This window comes from Solanum dulcamara, chromosome 1 (assembly GCF_947179165.1).
Source record: "Solanum dulcamara chromosome 1, daSolDulc1.2, whole genome shotgun sequence".
In the NCBI taxonomy this organism is placed as follows: domain Eukaryota; kingdom Viridiplantae; phylum Streptophyta; class Magnoliopsida; order Solanales; family Solanaceae; genus Solanum; species Solanum dulcamara.
Window position 1 is genome coordinate 10,826,202 of NC_077237.1, and position 9,514 is coordinate 10,835,715.

The window sequence follows — 9,514 nt, forward strand, 5'->3', positions numbered from 1 at the left end:
ATGGGGTGTGTTCAAGGCAAGGGGTATGGTTTCTCTCCGGATAGGCTTGAGAGGATGAAAGTAGAGAATGGTTATGATAAAGGAAGTAGAGTTGAAAAACAACGACGAAGAGAACAACAACAACAACAACAAACGAGGGATATGGCTCGAATTCGCGACCATGTAGTACTTGACGAAGAGGAAAGAAATGGTAGTACTAGAGATCAAAAGGAAAAGATTAAAGGAAGGGATGGAATTGGAAATATTGGAGTTAAAATAGGAATAATTGATCAATCACAAAGAGGTACAAGTGGTAATGGTAGGAAAATAGGAGGAGATGAATTGGTGGATGGATGGCCTAAATGGCTTGTTGATAATATTCCTAAAGAGGTTTTGGTTGGTTTAGTTCCAAAAACTGCTGATTCATATGATAAGCTTGCTAAGGTAATTTTCAAGTCGGATTCAGAATTTAAATTTTCAATTTTTAACGTTTTAAATATTATTTATACTACACTTCAACATTAAAAGGACAATCTAGTGCAAAAAATGTCTCACGTTCAAATAGGTTAACACATATGGGAAAGGATTGCACCTTAAGGGAGTATGATATAGGAAGTCTTACCCTAGTACAAGTATCAGTGGTTGATTTCACGGCTCGAACATATGACCTACATATCACATGTAGACAACTTTATAGTACCGTTGCACCATTGCTCTAGGGTCGCACCCTAAGTGATCAATAGTGTTTTCACTTACCCTCTAGCATAACTCAAACCTTGATGGAGGCGTTCGATCAACCACTTAAGCAAACCTCATTTGTTCGTATTATGAGTTCAAAGTTTAATATTTCTTGATTTTGTTTTATGCAGGTAGGTCAAGGGACATATAGCAATGTGTATAAAGCTAGAGATAGGAAGAGTGGGAAAATAGTTGCCTTAAAGAAGGTTAGATTTGATACAAGTGAGCCAGAAAGTGTGAAATTCATGGCAAGAGAGATCATAATATTGAAAAGACTTGATCATCCAAATATTATAAAACTTGAAGGATTAGCCACTTCAAGAATGCAATATAGTCTTTATTTGGTTTTTGACTTTATGCAATCGGATTTAACTAAACTTATCAATCATACTCAAGAAAGACTCACTGAGCCTCAGGTAAGTAATTACTTACTTTCCTCATTTTATAATAATTATTTTTATACAAAAGATCTAATTGCACAATTTAGAGGAATTATATGGTAATAAATAATAATATTGACTGCCTAATTATTTATTGTTTTCTCCTATGTTTTGGAAATCGGGATCTTGATTAAGGACGTAGGAATCTTATTCATACCATCACACCTCATGTAGATAAGTACTAAAAAATTGTCAAAAACCGACGTCATGAGGTCGGTTAGATCGGATTTTTAAAAAAAATTAGCATAAAAAATCAGAAAGATGAAAACCAACCTTTGACCTATAGAGGTCGAATTTTTTCACAAAAAAATAAAATTAAAAAATATAAATAAATAAAACATAATCTTAAATCAATAAGCACCAATAGTCTAGTGGAGAAATGTATTCTAACATGATAAAGATGGGGTTCGAACACCACGTAGTGCATTTTATTATTGTGTAATTAAAAAGGACACCTCATCGCTATTTTTCCAAAAAAAATAAAATAATAATTAACAAATCGGAGGTTGATTTATTTTTTTTCATCCAGATTGGTTTTTGCTATTTTTTTAATAGTGTATTTCATCTTCTATACTGTATAAAATATTAGAATATAAATTGACTTATAACTTATAATTGTTTTATTTATGTGAGATTTTTAAATAATAACTAAACATCTTACTTGGTGTATTGAATTTTATACAAAGCAATATAATGCTACCAATAAATATGGTATTAGCTATATTAATTTCAATATATGAATGACTTCCCCTTCTAACAAACAAACAAACGATTCTTATAGTGTTATAATTATTTACACAATCAACATATCTAAGTTAACTTCATTTAAATTTAATAGTAAATTATATCTCTTTCATTATGCATCTCTTTAAAGAATGAAATACATACTACGGTAATTAATTAGGTATCCACAAAGAAGAAAGGGCGTAATAATAGATATTTTTTTCTTATAATTATATTTTCAAATTGGACCTAATAAAATGTATTTTTAAATAACATTCTTGCAGATAAAACGTTACATGGAGCAATTGTTATCTGGACTTCAACATTGTCATGAGAGAGGAATATTGCATAGAGATATTAAAGGGTCAAATTTGCTAATAGACAAAAATGGGATGCTCAAAATTGCTGATTTTGGACTTGCAAATTTTTATCAAACAAAGACAAAGAGGCCCCTAACAAGTAGAGTTGTGACACTTTGGTACAGAGCACCAGAATTACTTTTGGGTTCTACTCATTATAGTGTTGGAATTGATCTTTGGAGTGCTGGTTGTCTTTTGGCTGAAATGTTTGTTGGAAGACCTATTTTGCCTGGTAGAAATGAGGTAAAAAAATATTTTTAAAAAAATTATAATTTTTTTTTTTGGAAAAATTATCTACCATATTCTCTAATATTTTCTACCATTTGGAAAAAATTACAAAAATCCCTACTCTCTCATATTCTCTGATACATCACTGTACGCGATGTATCGATCGGATACATCATTGTACGCGATGTTCGATCGGATACATCATTGTACGCGATGTATCGGGACGTCAAATACATCACTTTACGCGATGTATCGGTCGGATACATCATTTACGTGATGTATCAGGACGTCGAATACATCACTTTACGCGATGTATCGGTCGGATACATCATTTACGTGATGTATCAGGACGTCGAATACCTCACTTTACGCGATGTATCGGAACATCAGATACATCACTTTACGTGATGTATCGGTCGGATACATCATTTACGCGATGTATCAGGACGTCGAATACATCACTTTATGCGATGTATAGGTCGAATACATCACTTTACGTAACGTATCAGGACGTACGTGATGTATCCGTAAGTGACCAAAAAGAAGAGATTTTGGGTAATTTTAAAAAAAGTAGGGGTAGAGTGTAATTGGGAAGAATCACTATGGGATTTAGGTAAAATTTACTCTCTTTTTTTTGGTTGGAAAAAAGTTCAAATTTAACCTTATATTATCTGAAGTTTAAACATTTAATACTCCTAATTTTTTTTTTTACAGATTGAACAACTTCACAAGATATTTAAGTTATGTGGTTCACCAACAGAGGAATATTGGAAGAAAGTAAAGCCACCAACAACATTTAGGCCACCACAACACAAGCCTTGTTTTGGACAAATTTTCCCAAATTTGCCTCATTCTGCTTTTCCCCTTTTATACACACTTTTGTCTGTTGAGCCTCATTTGAGGGGCACTGCTGCTACTGCCCTCCAAAATGAAGTAAGTTACAATAATTTTTATATGTTGTCATGCCTTAAACACATGGTATTATTAGTAAGTGTTTGAACATGAATCGAGCGATATCTCAAAGAAAATACTATATGACGTTTGGTCATGTTTCATAGTGAAATGTGAAAAATTTTCGAGTTAACTACAAAACAAAAAGTAAAATGAATTTATGGCCAAACGCCTAGTAAAAATATTTCATGACCAAATGCCTCCTTAATTTGAAGTTAAGTTGGACCTCCTTGCACCTCTCTACCTTTGCCCCTGAGTACAGATCACTTGGAACAATGTTGAAGTCTATTATCCTAAAGTTTTAAATTCAGGACATCGACTGTTTTAAAATATTGAGGCTAAAAGTGGCTATTGGTGAATTTGAAACCTAAAATATATGTACTGTATTATTGGTAAAAATAATATTTACTGATCACTTTTTAGTCCTTGTCTTTGATAAATTTGACAGATTCCATGACCATGTCCTAGAGTTATACTAATAAAAATTGAATGACAATAGTTATTTTACATTTATAAAATTTTGAAAAAAATGGCTATTTGTGAATTTCATCTATTATTGAACACTAAAATTTTGTTTAACATTGTGATAGTTCTTTACAACAAGTCCATTAGCATGTGGGCTTTCTGAACTGCCTATCATCAAAGTAGAAGACGATGGGCCTGCCCAATCCATTGATATAACAAGGTATCTTCGATTTTACACGTACTGTTTAAGTGAAGTTTCGTAGTTTTTAAATATCTAATTTTCAATCAATATCGACAAATTTTAATATCCTTATCACATAATATAATATTAATATTTGTCAATCAGTTTAATTTTCCATTTGTAAATTGCTACAATTGCCAAAATACTATAATTACTCATATATGATTCATTAAAATGATCATCATTGTTTTATAGTAGGTATATTGATCATCCTTTTAGACAATAATCATAAAAAGGGAGACTTTAGGACCAAGGCAAGTCACATTAGATGTCACAAAATATATAAATAATTTCACAAAATTCATAGTATAATCATAGTCCTATTGACATAATTCCATGCAATATAAGATGATAATTATTATATCACGAGCACAAATGAAGAGCTATCATTATATATTTAATATAAGTAATTATTTCTTTTTATCTTTTTTCCTTTATTTTTGGGTGGTGTCTGCTTGTGGTCCCTTATTTTTATTTAATTCCGGAATTTAATTCTCGTGATATTCGACAAAAGATATTAGAGTCTTTAAGTAATCTTATTTTATAATTATATATGGTGCCTGCAATAATGAATTGCATAAATATTATTTTTTTAAAAGAAAAACTACTGATACTATATATAATTGGGAAAAGGATCAAAATTGCCCTTAAACTATTTTAAATAAACAAAAATACCTCCCGTTTATAGTTTGGTCCAAAAATGTCCTTACCGTCAATACTTTAATCCAGAAATGCCTTTATTGTTATTTAATGGGTCAAAAATGCCCTATATTATTTATTTTCTTTTTGAACATATTTTTTTACTAATAATATTTCTTTTATTAGCAAACGTTTATTCTATTTCAATTCGAAAAAAAAGTGGAATTTAAAAATATTTCTTATTTTATTATAATTATTTTTTATCGTTATTTGAAAAAATATTAATGATTGATTTATTGTGATCTTATATATATGACATATATTATCCGTTAAAATTTAGAATACATGAAATTATTCCTTTTTAATTGATAAAATTAGATTACGAATAAGCCCAAAAAATAATTCACCGCGTGCATTGAAACATCTCTATAATATATTGAATTTAAAATCTATAATAATTATTTTTTTATTTTTTTCTCTTATTAACGGAATATATTATTGTATTAAAAATATTTTAGTTATATATTCACCACGTGCATTGAAACATCTCTATAATAAGTATAATTTATTTAATTCAAAATGTATTACGATTAGAATTCAATATTATATATTGTTATGAATTCAATTGTTGTTATTTCAACAAATATAATACATTTCTAACAACGTAAATTAATTTGAATAGTACTAGAATGTTTGAAATTCACACATAATACTTATAATACATCTGTATTAAAAATATTTTAGTTATATATCCACCACGTTTATTGAAACATGCCTATAATATGTATAATATATTGAATTCAAAATGTATTACATTTATCGTTTATATTTATTTCTTTTATTGTGTTAGAAATGTATTATATATGTATTTATATAAAAAAATTATTTAATTTAAAAAATAGTAAAAGAATCATTTCTATAATATCCAATTCAAAATTAAATTTTAAATTAAAAAAGGACAAAAAAAATAGAAGAAGTAGAGAGAGAAAAGAGAAAGAGGTGGAAAGAGAAAGAGAAAAAGAAATGGAAAAAATGGAAGAGAGAGAAAACTTCATTTATATAGAAGTAGGGGAGAGAAAAAAGAAAAAGAAAGGTATTTTATTTTTTTGCTATTTCGAATAAAAAAAATATTGTTATTTTTAATAAAAATGAAACATGTATTAAAATTCGTAATTAATATTATAAATAATATATTATTTAAGTAGATGGGCCTACAGCTTATAAACAACTATGAGAGCTTTAACTCTTCTTTTAAGAAAGTCACATGTTTTCTGTTGAAATAAAATTCTTTTTAGCAAGAAAAAAAGTTTCTATCATGAGCAAGATTTATGAACACTATAGCCTAATTGCTCTTCTGGAGAACTAATTACTTTGATTTATGATTGAACTTTTCAAATATATTCTTCCATTTTTTTATATGAGAAAGATTAGAAAGTATAACATGTTTTATATAATCCTGAGATATCTAAATTTTGTTTTTAAATATTTATATTAATTTTATGTCCAATTGTTATAAACACGATATTACTTTTGATGCAAAATTAGAACAGAAATCATCATTTAATTAATTGATTATCTATATATATATTTTTCATACTAATAACTTAATGGTATGAATATATATATTTATTGTCTTTTGCTATAATCACTAATAAATAAAAGTAAATTGCACCACAGGAAGAGAGCTTCAAAAGGCAAACGGGTTAGGAAAAATAGGGAGGGCTATAGAAAATTGCTCTCCAATATTTCTGAAAACTCAAAAGAGGTAAATTCTTTTTCTTTTAATTATATGTTTTCCTTGAATCTTTGAGAAAATGTGCTCATGTCGTCTTTAATTATCTGTTATAATTTTTAAAAGTAGTTGTCTCAAATAATTTATTGTTTCAGAAGTTCCAAACAAAATTATGATTTTACCCTTAGTAGTTTTTGTTCATGAAAACTACAAAATCTCAGTTATAGATAATGTTATAATTATTAAATACAAAATGAAAGGTAAAATAGTTTGTTTTTTTAAAAAAAAAAATCCTACCTAGTTAATGTTTCTTAAGGAGTGTGTAAAAGAGAATCACGCCAGATAATTTGAGACAGAAGGAGTACTATATATGAAAGAGATGTGTCTCTTAAATACTCCCTTCATTTTAATTTATTTGTTTTACTTTCCTCTCATATATATATTTTTTTTAAAAGTCTCTTTTCTTTTTTGACAATTTTTTAATTCTAACTTTCCACATTACATATTTGAGACTACAAGATTAAAATATATTTTATTATATTCTATTATTTTTCATTTAAAATCATAAATATATAACTTTACTTATTAAAATTTTATACTTTATGTTAAGTCAAAATCAAATAAAAAAATTGAAACAAAAACAAGTAGCAATTTTGCAACTTGAAAAGTATAAATTCTAGCTTACTCCACTATTGTCCCCACTTTTGATTTGAATGAAAAAAGAGTGTCCACAAAATAAAAAAATATAGATATTTTTTTAGCCATATTATTAATTATCTTATTTCAATAAACTACTTTTTTCATTTATCTCTATTTTCATCTTAAACCAAAAGAATGTTAACATAATTTTTAATCACTCTCTCAATTTTCTTTCTTAGTAAAAATAAATTCAAATACTTCTAAAAAAAACTAATATTTTTCATTCAAAAAATAGGACATAAATTGCCCTAAATGCTTCCACATGCATCCAACCAAATACATATACACATGAGGTTGGCAATTAACTTCCATTCACCAAAAATTGGATTTATCATTGGCATGTTGTAAAATTTCAGTAATATATGCACTTTTATTACCATCGAATCGAATAAAATCCTTCCATCTTTAATCATATTTTTGATTTTACACTTTGAGTCCTTGAATGAAAAAAAAATAGCAAAGAAAGTTTCTCCTTCAATGGAATTCAAAACAATCGAAATTTCAATGCGAAGATTGGACATTAAAGAAGGAATTGATTTTATTCTTTCAAAATTATCCTCATTTTAATACATGAAATTTTATACTATTAAAGAATCACTTCTTTCTCCAAGACATTTAATTAGAGAAAAACTAATAAAGAATACTTCTTATTTTCTATAAATAAGTAGTTTTTTAAGGGGTATACTCAATAAAAAAACATCACTTATTTCGAAAAGAAGAAAGTAAAAATTACTACAATTTTATTACATGCATTTGGATTTATATACACTTACCATTAGTGGCGGAGCCAAAAATTTTAGTAAGGAAGTTCAAAATCTGAAAAAATAGACACACGAACTAACAAAAGGAGGTTCGACATCTACTATATATACATAAAAAAAATATTTTAACTTGTATAGATAATATAATTTTTCGCCGAAGAGGTTTCAGATGAACTTCCTGACTGTAAGGTGCTCCGGCTCTGTTTACCATACTACTACATCTAAACATATTTACGGATAATTTGTCTTATTTTTTTCCACATATTTTAACTTCACTTTCTTATAAATAATTACTTACAATTACCTTTCTAGAATAACGCGAGAGTGTAAAACCATCTTATACTGTCAACATATAAAAGTTAAACTCATTAAATTTTACTCAATTTTGATTGAAACAGGATGATGAAAAGCAGCAAGGGGAGTTAAGTAACCATAGTGGTGCAAGTAGCAGTAATTCATTTTCCTTAAGCATGATTAATAATAATAATAATCAAAATCCTCCTCCTTCACCAACTCCATTTTTCAAATTTAGAAATATTAATCAATCTTCTAAAACTGAGGCACATCCTAATGCTCTAAAAAATATAAAAAATTATCCAATTTTATTAGCCTCTATTACTGAAGCAGCCAAAAATTATGAAGATAACAGATTGAGTCTCAATCGTAGGTCAATATCCACCATTGATTTTAGAAATCATCATGATCTAATGGACCACAACATCTCTAAGTTATTCAGCTTTGAAGATACTAGTTAATTAGTTATTCGTAAATTCTGATTTTGGTTCGTGTGATATTTGACTAAGTGTATTCGACCTTTAATTAATTAATTGAAGTGATGCACTTAGCTTTTAATCCTTCTTCTCCTGTATTTTCACAAATTTATTGAATTATTAATCAATGTATTACTTAATTACTTATGTCTAATGTTAAGTTTGTATTGTTATTTAATATTTGACGCTAATATGATGCATGTCCTACCTGCAGATTTAATTATTATTTTTTATATATGCTTAAACAAGTTTTGGTATAACTAAAAGACACATGAAAGAGACTGGTGTTATTGTTATAAGCTTAATATCATAGCGTGAAAAATAAATAATAATCTGATATAACTAATTTTGGTACATTATATAAGAACAGTAAAATTGCGTTACATTAGTATATACTTATAATTTAAACTTAGGGATATTAAAACGAGCTCCAAAACAAATGATTCGTTCAATCCATCTAGATTTTTATCGGTGGGGTTTAAGATAGTTCAAAACTGAGCTAAATCTTAACTCATTCAAGCGTGACCCACTTTAATTAATACAATTGTCAGCTTAGATCGCGAACTTTTACCCACTTTATGTCTTCGCTATATCGCAGATTTAGCCTAAATATTATTCGTCATACTCAGTAGGAACAAATCTCGGGTCGAGTTTTGAGTCCCGCTGTTTGCAACAATTTTAAAGTGATAAAAAATAAATTGCAATCACAAATAAAATATGAAAAAATCTAATCTTATTGATAAACATTGTGAATACAAATTTGTTTATCCTTTGATTCTTCTCATCTAA

General features: G+C 27.8%; 1 protein-coding gene across 1 annotated transcript; it reads left to right on the forward strand.

The window, feature by feature from the left end:
• Positions 1-8,710, forward strand: LOC129891478 (probable serine/threonine-protein kinase At1g54610). The gene is made up of 7 exons (XM_055966863.1): positions 1-423; positions 849-1,133; positions 2,165-2,482; positions 3,182-3,400; positions 4,009-4,103; positions 6,441-6,528; positions 8,354-8,710. The coding sequence occupies exons 1-7, from the start codon at positions 1-3 to the stop codon at positions 8,708-8,710; spliced, it is 1,785 nt and encodes a 594-aa protein (XP_055822838.1).
• Positions 8,711-9,514: the final 804 nt, after the last annotated feature.